At 36.6% G+C, this 18,340-nt stretch overlaps 1 protein-coding gene across 1 annotated transcript; it reads left to right on the top strand.

Moving 5' to 3' along the window:
- The first annotated feature begins 233 nt into the window (after positions 1 to 233).
- LOC144435049 (small ribosomal subunit protein uS4) lies at positions 234 to 3,479 on the top strand. The gene is made up of 4 exons (XM_078123591.1): positions 234 to 277; positions 1,425 to 1,650; positions 2,115 to 2,301; positions 3,177 to 3,479. Exons 2-4 carry the CDS (start codon positions 1,443 to 1,445, stop codon positions 3,349 to 3,351), a joined length of 570 nt encoding a protein of 189 aa, XP_077979717.1. The 5' UTR covers positions 234 to 277; positions 1,425 to 1,442; the 3' UTR covers positions 3,352 to 3,479.
- The last annotated feature ends 14,861 nt before the right edge of the window (positions 3,480 to 18,340 follow it).

The following is an 18,340-nucleotide window of genomic DNA, read 5'->3' as shown; positions in this document are numbered from 1 at the left end:
CGACACATTGAGCAATGTACATAACATTGGGCACAGTAATGTAGTGCCATGTTATCCATTAAAACATTTGATATTTTGCTAGGTTGGAGAATGTATCTAAGCGGATTTAAGTTTTTCTTTTAAATGTAGCATGTATTTGTTCAAAACATCTTGGTGACAATAGTAAGCAATAATTTTGCCTCACGTAATACGCGGATGACTTCTATACTTGTCTATGTGAAACAACTGACCGACCTCTTTCCCTGTGAATCGCCATCTTGTGCAACGTGCTGCAGAGGTAATCTTGAAATATTTCGAAAATAATGTCTTTTTCGGCGTATAATATAAGTATTACCAGTTCTGACCGAAACAGTAACTCTTCTACGTCGTTCTCATGCAATGTCAGTGTAAATGAGACATTTTTGAATGAGAAAAGTTAGGAAAGTTAGTTGCTCCACGTGACCGCTGATTGAGACAGCAGCATGGCAATGGCCACATGGCCGGTATCATTGAAAGGAGTATATTGGTACACGTAATAGCTAGATATTTCGTTAATCGTGCACGACCACATGACATTCGTCTATAGAGATACATTGTAATTTGTAGCGAGGATGCCTAAGTTTAGAGGCTATCCGTAGCTCTGAATTTCAAGCGCTCTTCCAGAGAACAGAACAAATTGAAGCCATGGACGGCCTCTAGACTTGCGATCAATAATCTGTAAATTCAGACTAAGTGACCACAAACTTGAAATTGAAAAGGGTCGTCATTACAAAATACCAGCTAAAAGCAGATTATGTAAAATATGCAACTCAACCCTTGTAGAGGATGAAAAACACTTTATATTACAGTGTCCCCTGTATAATTTACTCAGGCATGACCTCTTTAGTGAAGCTGCTAAACATATTAATAATTACAGAAACTTGACAGAAGAACAACAATTTAAAGAAATAATGAGCAGCAAAAAACTAATTATCGCACTTGGAAAATATATCAAACTGAGTAATATAAAAAGGGAGCACCACCTACAAAATACTCATAATATATAATTTGAAATGTCTAATTACCCTTCATTATTATTTTTTCATTAATATTATGTTTCAACTCGTTGAATAGTTATTGTTGTTGTTTTGTTTTGTTTTGTAGTCTTTATTATGATGTGTAATGTTACTTTTGAAAAGCCTATGTGTTATTATTATGATATTTTTTTTTTTCAATTTTATTCTATTTTATTTGTACCTTTAACAAATCCTCAGGGTTTTGTTATGTGTAATCAATAAATCTAGACTATAATAAAGTATGTAGCAATAGCATGCTGTATAATATATCATTTAAAACGTATACACAATTACTATTCGTTCTAGTTTCTCGTGAACCATTGAGGGTATCATCAAGTATATGGAACATTCTTCATACGTAATATCTATTTCCACCCCCTTTTTTTCCAGGTGGTTTAGTTATCCACCATGAGGATAATTGGGAGTAAAACGTATGTTACGCCAAGGCGTCCATATGAAAAGGAACGTCTAGACCAAGAATTGAAACTGATTGGTCAGTTTGGTTTGAGAAACAAGAGAGAAGTATGGCGTGTCAAGTTCACCCTTGCCAAAATCCGTAAAGCTGCTCGTGAGTTGCTGACCCTTGATGAAAAAGACCCCAAACGTCTTTTTGAAGGCAAGTCTGTTCTCTAGTTCATAAATGACATTGTTAAAAAAATCTATCCACGTTATTATTATTGTGTCATGGAAGTAAAAATATAGTCATGTGGATATGCCTAGTATTGCAATTTATATGATGTACATTTATTCAAAGGTGGGGGGGGGGGGGGGGGTTTAAATTATAATTGCAGTAAGGTTACAGCGAACTCTGGAAATGTCTTAAGTATGTAGTCTGATGCCAACGTGTCTCTCATGGCTTGAAATTAATAGTCCCCATGTCCACAGACTACCAATTCTTGTCATGGGGCTACATGATTTGCAGCTGGTAGCCTATTCAAGCTACCACACACAGATTTAGAGCCCTGTTTGTAACTAAACAAGTATGAGTGAGTGAAGGTGTAAATCGTAAAGAATACCGGATAGGAACTCGACTACTACTAGTATGCGCAGTTCTCAATCATTTTACACTATTGATTACAGGTAATGCATTGTTGAGACGTCTGGTCCGTATTGGTGTACTGGATGAAAGCAAAATGAAGCTTGATTACGTGTTGGGTCTGCGTGTTGATGATTTCTTAGAGAGACGTCTGCAAACTCAAGTCTTCAAACTTGGTCTTGCTAAGAGTATTCATCATGCCAGAGTTCTGATCCGTCAACGTCACATTCGGTAAGTTTTATCAAATATCCACATCATATCTTTTCCGGTATAACTACGGTCTCGGCAGACTGCCTTCTACCGATCACATTTCTAATGCTTCTCCTACATTTCACCTTCACCAGGTTAGGCTGAAGTGTGTTTAAAAGAAAGTCTAATGTATAAAAAATTTCATGAAGGCCAATAAGATAGTGCTTGCACATTTTATGCCTTCAGTCTACTGTTGGTTGTGTAAATACGTGGAGTTCAGTTTGCCTGCTGAGACGAGTGTTTAGGTGTTGGACCACAGGTATGGTGCAATGGTTATTTCATGAAATACAGTCTTAAGAGGATAAAATCTGTATGGTTCTGATTCATAGTTGTAATGTGTATCTGAAATCAGGTCTGGTAACCAAAGTTATTGGTCTATTGATATAGATAGCAGTACAAGGGAAACTAGATGGGGGGGACTACAATGTTGTGTAAGGCTGGAGCTGTTGTATAACCCTGACAGCGAAAAACTCCCCAATTCTGGTGAATGGAAAGTGTTAGAAAGTACATTGTATCATTTATAACTTGAAAATATCATTCAAACGAAATCTGCAGAATATGCGCTTCAGGCAGTCTAGTTTTCAAAACAAAAGAAACTGCTATGAAATGATTGGGATAGTACACCAGCCAATCACATTTTAGATTTCAGTGTATTGCAGATGTATAACAAATAATACTAATAATAATGTTGGTTCTTATATAGCGCTTTCCCACCCAGGTTAGGTATTAAAACTGCTTTACAATTATTACTCCTGGCTCAGATCTATAGTGGCACAACAGCCCTTTATACTTCCTCAACTCCCTGGGGAGCATAAAATCCAAATAGAGAAATAATAACGAAATGTATTCTATTGCAGTGTACGCAAACAAGTCGTGAACATCCCATCATTTGTAGTACGTCTGGACTCACAGAAGCACATTGATTTCTCACTGAGATCATCCTATGGTGGTGGACGTCCAGGCCGTGTCAAGAGAAAGAACATGAGAAAGGCCCAGGGTGGTGGTGATGTCGAAGAAGAAGAGGAAGATTAAAATGTATTGCCTACAATGTCCAATGACACCCACAAACAGTTTTAGTCTGAAATACATCGATGTGTTTCATTCCAACAAATGAGATGAAATTTTAAGAAGTGTTAATAAAATCTACACATTCAATAGAACAGTTCTGTGGTGTTGATTGTCATGCGTTGAATGAATAGATTTGTGTGTGTGTGTGTGTGTGTGTGTGTAACCTTTTGAAACTAGGAACATTGATTTACTGTTCAGTCTGTGGTTATAATTGCCAGTTTTCAGAATCAATGTGTAGAATACTGTGACAGTATGTTATACTTAAAGTGTAGTTGGTAATTACCTTCCCACCCCACATCAAGTATTAATAATAATAATAATAATAATTTATACTGGATAGTTCTTTAAGCATATAAACACTTGTCTCCCAAGAAGTCAGCGACGGCCATCTCTCATGGATTCAGTGTTAATGCAGGAGGAAACTGGAGTACCTGGGGAAAATCTGCGTTGTTCGACAGTCAAACTGAACAACACTCTTCTTACTGATCTTGTCTAGTCTGCGAAAAGAATCTATGTTGAACTACTTGTACTACTATATTTACATTCTTTACCATAGTAACTACTGTCCCCATACTCCAAAGGTCTTTCACAGTATAATGGTGGAATCCTGTGGGTATCTGGTGTGATTGTATTGGCTTTAGTCACTTGTGATCCACTACACTTTCGTGTTGTCCTAGAATTACCCTCCCTAGGACGATTAGTGTGGAGAAGTATATTATCAAGTCATCCATCCCTGCTACTTATGGTTAGGTATATTGCTTGCTTGACATTGTTGAACATTTCCACTGTTATTTCAACAATCAGTCATCACAATAACTCTTCCTGTCAGGAACATTCCCACTAAACAAACCACTTTCAAAACAGTTGACAGAAAGTTGACGGAAAAACAAAACATCTGGTTTTAATTCAGCATGTATCTGTTTTGTTTGTATTGATCCCGCCAAATCCTAGACTGTAAATTGTAACTCTAGAACATTTTTTATGTGACCACTTTCATTGTATTGGAAACCGTGCTGCTTCCTCTAGTCTAAATCGTCGTTGGTGACGCTTCATTCTAAAACAAAAACAAGTTTTTCCAAAATCTCTAACGTAGATGGCGCACTGGATGTTGAGAACAGGCACACCATTGGCGCATACGATCCGCGCGTCCCCGCATCACAACATGTTCTATCCATTCGGTATAAAAATCTATGACGCGTGAAATCGTATCACTTTGTCTCTGATTTTCTATCAGTGCACATCGCTTACTGTGGTCGTCAATAGTGGTAACCTGCTAACTTTCTACCATACTATCAGAGGAACTTTGTTTGGATACCAGTCAGCATGTTTTGTACACTGCTGAAGTTACTCACTTCACTCTTGTGTTTACCGTTCGCACGGTATTGTAAGATTAAGGTCAAGAAGCCGAAATACAGGTCGGCGAGAACGATGTACAAATACGTAAACAGAGTACATGCAAGTAGAAGTGAACAAGTCGTGAATCCGACATGGCTGGCTAAAAGTGACACTATTAGCACTACTGTAACAGTCGTTACTGCAGGCGTCACGAAGAAGCCAGAAGGTCCTAAAACTGCTGCTGCACAGGAAAAATCGTTCACCCCAGACGAGAAAGAGAAACCAAGGTACTAAGAAAATATATGTTACTAGCACTTGTTTTCGTTTTTTGATGACGCTGCTCCTTAGCGACGGTAAATGGAACGCGTTCTTTCTGCTATGATGATCTTTTGACAATTCGAACTGTAGCATTTTTGATGACGAATATAGTTTTCTAAACACAATACACACGATTGCACTTTCCCGTCCGTTGTTAGTTTCGTGTCATTGACATTTTCTCAGGAAATTATGTTTTTATTTTATTTTCAGTGTTTTCGAAACTTTCAACAGCGACGAACTCGTCAGAACAGTGGATATGAGAGAAGAAATCCACTTTCATAGAGTTAAGAAGTCGAAGAAAACAAGAAAACAGCGCCAAATACGGCACAAGAGAATGAGGAGAGCAGGAAAAATTTAACTTGGATACCCGGACCCCATACGTTTTGCTGACTGACGAATTGAAGTCCAGCGATATCTTAATTTCGATCTTAGGACTCCTATATTATTTGGCGTTGTCACTTTGAACTTGGCAATCACGATCATGATGGAATGCACCACTGTGATGGAAGGTGTGCATATAAACTTGTGTTCGAATGCAAACGTTTGGCTTCGCTGTATTCAATTATATAATAGTGTATATACATTCTTGAATTTATTAAATACACCTGTAGGTATTACAAATACTGTACAAGTAAACTTGTGTGTGTCTCTTTTCACATTTTACAGGAACTATTAACAAAATAAGTTTCGAGTCAGATGTGAATATATATGCCACGTGTGTGTGTGTGTGTGTGTGCGCGCGCGCGCGGGTGGGTAGTAACAATTTTGAGTAGCCACCCCCTTTAACTCCCCAGTTTTTGAGTAACACCCCTTAGCTTTCACTCCCCATTTTTGAGTGACCCTCCTCCTATTCCACCGAACCCCCGGTCATAAATTTTGACGGTTCCCTAAATGGTGTTTTCCGATGCAATCACTGGTGACGGTTATTTTTTAGATATTCATAAATACGTAATAACGTCAGTATTTTGTATTATGATCACCCTAGAATAGAATAATATCACCATAGAATAGAATAATATCACCCTAGAATAGAATAATATCACCCTAGAATAGAATAATATCACCCTAGAATAGAATATCATCACCATAGAATAGAATAATATCACCCTAGAATAGAATAATATCACCCTAGAATAGAATATCACCTAGAATAGAATAATATCACCATAGAATAGAATAATATCACCCTAGAATAGAATAATATCACCCTAGAATAGAATATTATCACCCTAGAATAGAATAATATCACCCTTGAATAGAATAATATCACCATAGAATAGAATATTATCATCCTAGAATAGAATAATATCACCCTTGAATAGAATAATATCACCCTAGAATAGAATAATATCACCATAGAATAGAATATTATCATCCTAGAATAGAATAATATCACCATAGAATAGAATAATATCACCCTAGAATAGAATAATATCACCCTTGAATAGAATAATATCACCATAGAATAGAATATCATCCTAGAATAGAATAATATCACCATAGAATAGAATAATATCACCCTAGAATAGAATAATATCACCCTTGAATAGAATAATATCACCCTAGAATAGAATAATATCACCCTAGAATAGAATAATATCACCCTTGAATAGAATAATATCACCATAGAATAGAATATTATCATCCTAGAATAGAATAATATCACCCTAGAATAGAATATCACCTAGAATAGAATAATATCACCCTAGAATAGAATAATATCACCCTAGAATAGAATAATATCACCATAGAATAGAATATTATCATCCTAGAATAGAATATTATCATCCTGAAATCCACTTTCATAGAGTTAAGAAGTCGAAGAAAACAAGAAAACAGCGCCAAATACGGCACAAGAGAATGAGGAGAGCAGGAAAAATTTAACTTGGATACACGGACCACATACGTTTTGCTGACTGATGAATTGAAGTCCAGCGATATCTTAATTTCGATCTTAGGACTCCTATATTATTTGGCGTTGTCACTTTGAACTTGGCAATCACGATCATGATGGAATGCACCACTGTGATGGAAGGTGTGCATATAAACTTGTGTTCGAATGCAAACGTTTGGCTTCGCTGTATTCAATTATATAATAGTGTATATACATTCTTGAATTTATTAAATACACCTGTAGGTGTTACAAATACTGTACAAGTAAACTTGTGTGTGTCTCTTTTCACATTTTACAGGAACTATTAACAAAATAAGTTTCGAGTCAGATGTGAATATATATGCCACGTGTGTGTGTGTGTTTAACTCCCCAGTTTTTGAGTAACGCCCCTTAGCTTTCACTCCCCATTTTTGAGTGACCCTCCTCCTATTCCACCGAACCCCCGGTCATAAATTTTGACGGTTCCCTAAATGGTGTTTTCCGATGCAATCACTGGTGACGGTTATTTTTTAGATATTCATAAATACGTAATAACGTCAGTATTTTGTATTATGATCACCCTAGAATAGAATAATATCACCATAGAATAGAATAATATCACCCTAGAATAGAATAATATCACCCTAGAATAGAATAATATCACCCTAGAATAGAATATTATCACCCTAGAATAGAATAATATCACCCTTGAATAGAATAATATCACCATAGAATAGAATATTATCATCCTAGAATAGAATAATATCACCCTTGAATAGAATAATATCACCCTAGAATAGAATAATATCACCATAGAATAGAATATTATCATCCTAGAATAGAATAATATCACCATAGAATAGAATAATATCACCCTAGAATAGAATAATATCACCCTTGAATAGAATAATATCACCCTAGAATAGAATAATATCACCCTAGAATAGAATATTATCACCCTAGAATAGAATAATATCACCCTTGAATAGAATAATATCACCATAGAATAGAATAATATCACCATAGAATAGAATAATATCACCCTTGAATAGAATAATATCACCATAGAATAGAATAATATCATCCTAGAATAGAATATTATCATCCTAGAATAGAATAATATCACCCTAGAATAGAATAATATCACCATAGAATAGAATATTATCATCCTAGAATAGAATAATAGCTCACAAGTGATCGATTGTAGTTCGATAGAGTAATCAAACAAACGTCTGATCAACATTCTTCATATAAGAACAAAGTGAACGACACTCTTCTTACTGATCTTGTCTAGTCTGTCGAAAAGAATCTATGTTGAACTACTAGTACTATATTCACATTCTTTACCATAGTAACTACTGCCCCCATACTCCAAAGGTCTTTCACAGTATAATGGTGTAGTCCTGTCCTAGGATCCTGTGGGTATCTGGTGTGATTGTATTGGCTTTAGTCACTTGTGATCGACTATACCCTTTCGCGTTGTCCTAGAATAACCCTCCCTAGGACTATTAGTATGGAGAAGTATATTATCAAGTCACCCATCCATGCTAGTATTTCTGAACCATAAAATGTGACCATTTATGGCATTGAACACTTACGGTTAGGTATATTGCTTGCTTGACATTCTTGAACATTTCCACCTTTATTCCAATAATCAGCCATCACAATAACTCTTCCTATCAGGAACATTCCCACTAAAATAAAACACTTTCAAAACAGTTGACAGAAATTTGACGGAAAAACAAAACACCTGGTTTTAATTTTGTATTGATCCCACCAAATCCTAGACTGTAAATTGTAACTCCAGAAAAAAATTTATGTGACCACTTTCATTGTATTTGAAACCGTGCTCTTTCCTCTGGTCTAAATCGTCGTCGGTGACGCTTCATTCTAAAACAAAAACAAGTTTTTCCAAAATCTCTAACGTAGATGGCGCACTGAATGTTGAGAACAGGCACACCATTGGCGCATACGATCCGCGCGTCCCCGCATCACAACATGTTCTATCCATTCGGTATAAAAATCTATGACGCGTGAAATCGTGTCACTTTGTCTCTGATTTTCTATCAGTGCACATCGCTTACTGTGGTCGTCAATAGTGGTAACCTGCTAACTTTCTACCATACTATCAGAGGAACTTTGTTTGTATACCAGTCAGCATGTTTTGTACACTGCTGAAGTTACTCACTTCACTCTTGTGTTTACCGTTCGCACGGTATTGTAAGATTAAGGTCAAGAAGCCGAAATACAGGTCGGCGAGAACGATGTACAAATACGTAAACAGAGTACATGCAAGTAGAAGTGAACAAGTCGTGAATCCGACATGGCTGGCTAAAAGTGACACTACTACTACTGTAACAGTCGTTACTGCAAGCGTCACGAAGAAGCCAGAGGCTCCTAAAACTGCTGCTGCACAGGAAATATTGTTCACCCAAGAGGAGAAAGAGAAACCAAGGTACTAAGAAAACATATGTTACGAGCACTTGTTTTCGTTTATTGATGACGCTGCTCCTTAGCGACGGTAAATGGAACGCGTTCTTTCTGCTATGATGATCTTTTGACAATTCGAACTGTAGCATTTGTGATGACGAATATAGTTTTCTGAACACAATGCACAAGATTGCACTTTCCCGCCCTTTGTTAGTTTTGTGTCATTTACATTTTCTCAGGAAATTATGTTTTTATTTTATTTTCAGTGTTTTCGAAACTTTCAACAGCGACGAACTCGTCAGAACAGTGGATATGAGAGAAGAAATCCACTTTCATAGAGTTAAGAAGTCGAAGAAAACAAGAAAACAGCGCCAAATACGGCACAAGAGAATGAGGAGAGCAGGAACAATTTAACTTGGATACACGGACCACATACGTTTTGCTGACTGATGAATTGAAGTCCAGCGATATCTTAATTTCGATCTTAGGACTCCTATATTATTTGGCGTTGTCACTTTGAACTTGGCAATCACGATCATGATGGAATGCACCACTGTGATGGAAGGTGTGCATATAAACTTGTGTTCGAATGCAAACGTTTGGCTTCGCTGTATTCAATTATATAATAGTGTATATACATTCTTGAATTTATTAAATACACCTGCAGGTGTTACAAATATTGTACAAATAAACTTGTGTGTGTCTCTTTTCACATTTTATAGGAACTATTGACAAAATAAGTTTCGAGTAAGACGTGAATATATATGCCACGTGTGTGTGTGTGTGGCACGGTGTGTATGTATATATGTATGTATGTATGTATGTATGTATGTATGTATGTATATGTATGTATGTGTGTGTATGTATGTATGTATGTATGTATGTATGTATGTATGTGTGTGTGTGTGTGTGTGTGTGTGTGTGTGTGTGTGTGTGTGTTGTTGTTGTTTAGTTTGAGTCGGACTTATAGTCGTATCTCTCAGCACTGTCTTTGCAAATGTAACAATATTAATATTGGCTGAATGATGACGTGATCGGCATGTACTAAGTTCATCCTGGGAGGTTAGAAGAAAAAAGTTTTTTTTTTGTAATTTTCAATTCTATTCACATTGCATCTAAAAAAAATATTTTGATGCTCTCTAAGACCACTTTACATACAAATGTAATGTCACATCAACTGAAGTATACGGTAACAGCTACCATGCCTTTTATCAGTTAAAATGATTTGTCAATCAAGGCTTTTTGAAGCGATACAAAATGTAGACTGTAAGATACATCATGTCGCTCCGCCCTTTGCTGGCATCATCTTTCCCGACGTTCGTTCGAGAGGGGCTGACCGATGTGTGAGGTCGCCCGGTCATGGCGTACCTTACAGACTACGGAGTGGAGGCACTTTTCAATATATAGTGCTTGACTCGACAGTAAACCTCTCATATGCATAGTGAGTGCCCTTCTATAATACTGCAAGTCTTTACTTTGCTCTTGAAATATTAAAGACGGATAAATTATGATCTCTAGTGTCACGTGGTCCAGGATTCTAGTAATAATAATCAGCAATGCCCGTGTGTGGGCGAACAGATGCTTTGGTATTAACTTCGAATAACATATGCAGAACAAGCAATCTGAAATAAACGAAGGTAAATTGTTCAAAAATATTCTATGATGTGTCATTGTGATAGTTGCAGCAAATTACATTAAGAGAATAGGCCGGAATTTAAGAGTTCAGATGACGTCATATTCTCTTCGTTTGCGTTCCTGTCAGTGTATTTGGTGTGATTCAACCTCCATTTCTGACATCTCATGGGCATTTACAATATCTGGATCCCATGTTCTAGATGGTCTTCGTTGAATGCTTGGACGAGACCAGAATTTGTCGATCCTTTGTTGTCGTCTACGTCGAACGCACATGCAAATCAGACCCATCATAGCTACAGCACCACCAATCGAGCCAAACGCTATCAAACCAGGGCCTGGGTTAAAGATAAAAATCAGTGCTCCATGAAATACTAACAATAATATGCATTCTTCCAATATATCTGAGGAAACCTGTGGCACAATCTGAGGCCTAGGGCTAATTTACTATGAAGTCGGCATTGACACAGGCGTAATGTTTATACATGTAGTCCTGCTTGCAGACGGAGTACGGGAGTCGATTCTGACAACGTTCCTCTGAGTCAGTGGTCCTTCATGCAGACGGAGTACGGGAGTCCATGATCTTCGATATTGATAATGTCCCAAAGGAGAAAGGAGAGGGGCATTGTCAGAATCGAATCCCGACTTACTCCGTTTTCAAGCAGGACTACGATGTTTTGATGTTGCACAAATAACCTAGGCTTATTTTATATGGAAAAAAGTAGCCTGCCTCCCAAACCCCTCATCAACAAGAACAAATAATCCAAAAAGCAAAACAAAAACAACACAACAAAAAAGATACAAAAACCCCAAACAAGACAACAAACGAAAAACAACAACAAAAAACGTAATTACAGCCTTGTCCATTTTAGATACTAGAATTATAAAATGTACGAAATGCAACTAAAACATATTTCCTTTCTGCAAGAAATTAGTTAGTACAGTAGTAGTGTTTTTTGGTCAAAAGTCACAACGTGCTTGTACTATTATTAAAAAAAAAATAACTTCACAATACTAGTATCTCTCTAACCATCACTGATGAATGTCCCATTCTCAGTTTGAGATGGCTCATCGGACACAGACATCGTTGATTCAGTTGTTGCCAAAGCCGTTACGATTTTGTCGGTTTTCCATCCTTTCAGCAACTTAGTAATATTTCGATTATTAAGACCGGACTGGGGTGTTATGGTAGAAGTGAATTGTCTCCACATTCTATCATTCACTGTTTCATAAGCAAGAGAAATTGTTGTCTTTGAATGGTTCTCGGGAATTCCTTCATTCATAGTCACTAAATCAGCTGGCACAGTAGGTAGGTTGGAAACTACTTCGAACAGTTTACCTGTAACGAGGAAAGAACATAGTGCCCGCTTTCAATATTTGCAATTTTCTCGTCCTTTTCACCCTGGTTATGTTTTATAGATATTTTATAGTAGCAACGAGGGCTTACATTTCTTTTCAATTTCATGATTGTGCTAAGACCTAAAAATTTATTGTGGTGTTTCAGCAAAACGAATATTCATAGACTGGATATTGAAATCAATGACTTTATATAGTGCAAGTATATATGAGCAAAACAATGATTTTTTGTGGATTACATTGACTGCATCATTAGGGATGAGCAAATCACGTGATCCACACCTGACAGTGTGTCACGCCTTTTTCACAGCAACTAGACCACTGACCACTGAAAACATTAAATGAAAACGAAAATGAAATCTAAAGCTTGAGAATTTCATTTTGCCCCATGTCAATGACAAATGAATTATGAGTCATAACAGTTTCAAACAAAACCCTTCTAAGGTTCAACCGTATATGAAAAAGAAATCAGGACCATTAGAGTCACTGCTGCGTAACTGTCATCAGATTTCAAATACCACAGTTGGATTTGCTCACCCCTTGCATTATGGGAACATTCTGCCATTCAGTAATTATTCCAAGTGACGAGGGGGGTCCAATTTTACAAATTGGTTCTTTGGGGAGGGCTAGATTTCAGAAAATGAAAGCAGGGGAGTGTCACATTCAGCGCATTTTACCATGACTAACTTTATTGTATATTAATTAAACTTTGTATTGTTTTGTGATTTTGGCATCCCATTATCTGCACTACTGATACATGCTACTGCAACCGTTGTTGCATAATATAATAACATATCAATCAAGCCACTGCATGCTGTTATCTAAATAAAATTTTCATATTATAATTCTGACAATAATATTTTGAGTAAGAGCTAGGTAAGAAAGAAGTTGAAAGTACATGTACTTTAGTCGTATTTATGCATGTCTTACACAGGTGGTGATAGGAATAAATTAACGAAATACTGATCGAGTTGAAGGACATTTAGATTATTACCTGGGCGTTTCTGACAAAAAGTATATTGACTTTGCCGACAAGGTATTGCTTGCCAAAGTCCAAATGCAGATCCGTTTATACTCGGAATCAATGTTGCACAGTAGTCAACCGCGTGGGTTGAAGTATGCATATCATCTTGCCAGTTGGAATATCTCAGTTGTGCTCCATCTAAACAAGTCCATCTTTCAGTGCCCTGTAATTGAAATAAATGAATAAATAAATAAATAAATAAATAAATAAATAAATAAATAAATAAATAAATAAATAAATGTAGAATTTATATGGGTTTAATGACCATTCCTTATATTTCCAAAGTGAAATGTAAATACAGGAGTATTTCAAATTTTGAACTCGTCACCTGAACTACATTTGTAATAACTATTAAACATTATGTACCACTTAATTGGAAAATTAATTATATGAAACTATTTGAGGCTTGCAAACCTAATTATTAAAAAAACATTGATTATTCAAATAAATCATCTAGTTTATAAGTTACAACATCAAGCTTTAAATGACACATGCACTTCTTTACCATCAACCATCAAAACATTATACAAAATTGAAGTTTGTATTCTTAAGAAATAGCCTCCCAAAATAATAAGTTATGCAAATTAGTCATAAAATAAAAAGAAATTATATCAACAGGCTTTAGTGGATGTGCGTTTTGTCATGGTTGATGTATGTGCCTAATTATATTATAGCATTACCAATTCAGTGAATTTTGTGATGTCATCGCTGTACATTATTACTGATAATGTACTCCGTTATTGGGCATCGCGGCCCGGAACGAGCATAACAATACAAGCTTATGTCCGTAAGGCAATAAAGGTGTGGGTATTTAAGAACAGGGAAATTATGGGGTAAACACCATAAGAATTTTTTTAAAAAGATTGTCATTTCCACTGTTTAAAAATACAACGCATTCATGAAACAAATTTGTGTTCACAGCAGTTCATTGAAGTGTATATGTGTGTGTACGTGTACGTACGTGTGTCGCTATGATTAGTATTCAGTTTCCGGGCCGAACATGGCCGACGATGTTCAGTGCTGTGTATATTATACATTGTTTTGCGTTTCTCGGTCTACAAATTCACTGGAATTGGCAAAACTATAAAATAATAACAATAATGTACGCCCTCCAGGTCCATAATGGACTCAAGCAAACTTTGCACTCCATAATGGGCTCGGCTGTCGCCTCGCCCATTATGTCGTTCAAAGTTTGCTTTCGTCCATTATGGGCTGGGAGGGCGTACATTATTGTTTAATTATATGGAATTTGAAACGTGCTTTCCACAGACATAGCCCAATTCCTCAAAAGAAATGACAATGCAAATAACTTATTAAGGTTCATTGGATGTTTACTAAAATCCAACCAGTGCTTGCCATTGGCATATGAAAGATGTGTAGTAAATTTCATTAAAACTGAATGAGCCATTTTAAAGAAAATGATGACACAGACACGCACACACAGACGGGCAGACAGACAGAGAGTGAGACAGACATCGCCATTTCAATAATTCCCCTTACGTGAGGTAAAAAGAAGGGGAAGTTAATTTTAATACGAGAATGCTGGTGCGCGATGTTGACGAACTACAAAGATGACATGACTGCGCATGACACGTGCACAAAAGTTCGACGCTTATTGCGCGCGTCTATATGGTGGCCCAAGGCTGCCAATGATGAAAATCGTTAGGATTTTAAAAGGGTACATGATAAAACATTTGTCAAAAAAAAGAAATCATTTTCATTTGTAAAAAAATCAAACCAAAACAAAATCGATACCATTTTAAGCCAAGCAACAAATGATAACTAATATGAAATCAAATTGAAAAGTACAATAAAATAAAATGAAATTATAAGAAAGTAAAATCATTATGAAATGAAATGGAATAATGAATCAAATCTAATCAAATCAAGTCAAATGAAAACTAAAATGAAAACGAAAAATGAAAGAAGATCAAAATGATTAGAAATGAAAAGTTAATTCTAAATGACACGAAAAGTAAATGAAAATTAAAAGAATAGAAAATGTGAATAAAAATACCCACGAATGAAATCTTCATCAAATAAAAGAAATAGCAAAATGGCATTGCAGCACAACTGTATTTGGCTATTGTTATGGGCATGGACTTGTTGTCAGGCATATTTGCATACATTTTTTTGAATCTTTATACACCATCATTTATCTGTTGCTATGAGCGTGGTCTTGTTGCAAGGCATATTTGCATACATTTTTTTTTGAATAGTTATTCTCTTACCTACCCGTCGCTGTTGTTATCTATGTATTACGATTCATAATTTTCACTGTTGCTAATGGTGTGGTCATGGTTGCTCGGGCCAGTTGTGTCAAAATGTTTTGAGCACCAACGGATATGGATGGACGGACAATACGGACAATACACACATACATACATACATACATACATACATACATACATACATACATACATACATACATACATGCATGCACGCACGCACGCACGCACGCATGCATACATACATACATGCATACATGCATACATGCATACATACATGCATACATGCATACATACATACATACATACATACATACATACATGCATACATGCATACATACATGCATGCATGCATGCATGCATGCATGCATACATACATACATACATACATACATACATGCATACATGCATACATGCATACATACATGCATACATACATACATACATACATACATACATGCATACATGCATACATACATGCATGCATGCATGCATGCATGCATGCATACATACATACATACATACATACATACATACATATATATATATATATATATATATAGACAGACAGACAGACAGACAGACAGACAGTTGAGAGCAACAGAATGTGAATATATATGTTATAACAGGACTAGTTTCAGTAAACAAAGCTTGCAAGCTTATATTTTATATCAATTTATGAAAAAAAAACGTTCCCACCTTTTCTTTCTGACAACCCAGCCAGACATGGAGATCATTTTTTAAATCGTATGCTGCATACATTAATCTTGTGTTTATAGCGAGGTAAACATTTTCAGTCACGGTATCAACAATGGGTAAATGGGCGCCAAAATTTTGACAATGTTGTACGGCGTATTCAAATGGGGCTAGTGATAAGACCAAGTAACACAATCCATGAAAAGTGTACCATCCTTTAGAGTTCAAGCCACACTCCTCATCTTTAGGTGTACGTACTGAAATGACCAACATAGACAACAATGTTAAATCCCCCCAAAAATGTATCATCTTCGAAACTACATATACATCATACATAACACCCTAATATGGTGTACGTGTCATTTACAGTACCCTATTGGAGCTATATAAGCGAGCTTTCAGTAATTATTGGACGGGGGGGGGGGGGAATCTGTTGCATAAAAGATGACCCACCCCAATCTATCAATTTCTACACAAGTTGGACTATTTTGTAATCTCTACTGGTAGAACAATTCGGATTTTGGTTTAATGGATCCTGCCAAGATAGATGTTGCAAGATGGTCACCGCCCTAAGCCAGGTGTTCAATGGGATGACACGGAAACACTGACTGAAGTGTGAGTCGATCAGAAATATAAGTGTTGAGACTTATGTTAAAGGATTAGCAGAAATAACTTGTCCTGAAAATATTATTGCAGCCTCTCGGGCAAACGGAGCAGTCATGATATTTTTGACAGATTCCAGTTGGGTTAGTACAGACTGCAACCACAGCTTAGATTTCGAAGGACAATGGATAGGTACGGAACCCCTAGTGAAAACCGCAGTTAAAATTATCCTATCTGGCATACCCCCGTTTATCCCTAATGAAGTCCTTATCGAAGAGATGGAAAAAATTTGGTAAAATTGTCGGAAACGTAAGAACCATTCCACTCGGGTGCAAAGACATTCGTTTGAAAAATGTAAAGTCCTTTCGTCGACAGCTGTTCATACTACCAAATAACCAAGCCGACGAAGTAGATGGGTCATTTCTAGTTGTATTCGAGGAGCGAGCATATCGTATCGTTATTTCCACCGACGAAATGGGATGCTTTAAATGTCATAAACTCGGACACATAAGAAGAACCTGTCCTATGAATAACATTGACCAAACTAATGAACCGGGAAATGGTGACCAACATCAAAATGAATTCAAACTTCAAGAACCAACAGACAACAATAGATCTGGACCAACTGAACTAAATACAAACAACTGTGAAATTACAAGAGAACCGATAACGAAAATACCAAAGCTGACACAACAAATCAAAACAAAAAAAAACTACACCTGTAGAGGACAACGACATGGTTACCAATGGTGACAACGTGTCAACAACAGGAGAGACTGAAAGCTGAGTGAATACGGCCAAAAGAAATATAGAAGACGAACCAGAAAATGATAACGTGCCCATAGACGAGAATGACAACGAAATGCAAATAGAACAGTAACAAAACACAGGAAAACCAGAAACAGTGTGGGACACAAATAAAGTTGAAAATTACGGCAACGACACAACTGACACAAAAACGTCAAATGATACCAATGTTTACAAGGCAGATGAAGAGAGGGTACAAACCCCTCCTTCCACCTTCTCCTTTCTTCACACTCCCCCTTCTCCAAACCACTCATCCACGGAACTCATTCCTTAGCCCTCTCCGGATCTGTCCGACTGGGCCAAATCCAATATCGTTGCGAATCATCACAACGATTGTGAACCAAACAAGAGTGACAATTCACTAGATCTCAACGAAATTCAAACCGAATTAGAAATCATCGAACAGAACAACACTGCAGATAATGACCTAGACGAATATGAAATGGAATCGATTTCCTCTGAGACATCTGCAGACTTTGTCACAAATAACAGAAAATACTCAATCACTGACTAATGCATCAGAAATAAAGGATTTCCTACAAGAGACTCTACATTCAAAGAAAATCATTCAACGATGCATAGAATTCTGTCCCGATCTCAAGAAATTAGCAAGTGACCTGATCAAGTACAGATAGATAGAAAATTTAACCG

Source organism: Glandiceps talaboti, chromosome 5 (assembly GCF_964340395.1).
Source record: "Glandiceps talaboti chromosome 5, keGlaTala1.1, whole genome shotgun sequence".
Classification (NCBI taxonomy): domain Eukaryota; kingdom Metazoa; phylum Hemichordata; class Enteropneusta; family Spengelidae; genus Glandiceps; species Glandiceps talaboti.
The sequence above is the reverse complement of the archived record's forward strand: the minus strand, read 5'-3'. Positions and strand labels throughout refer to the sequence as shown.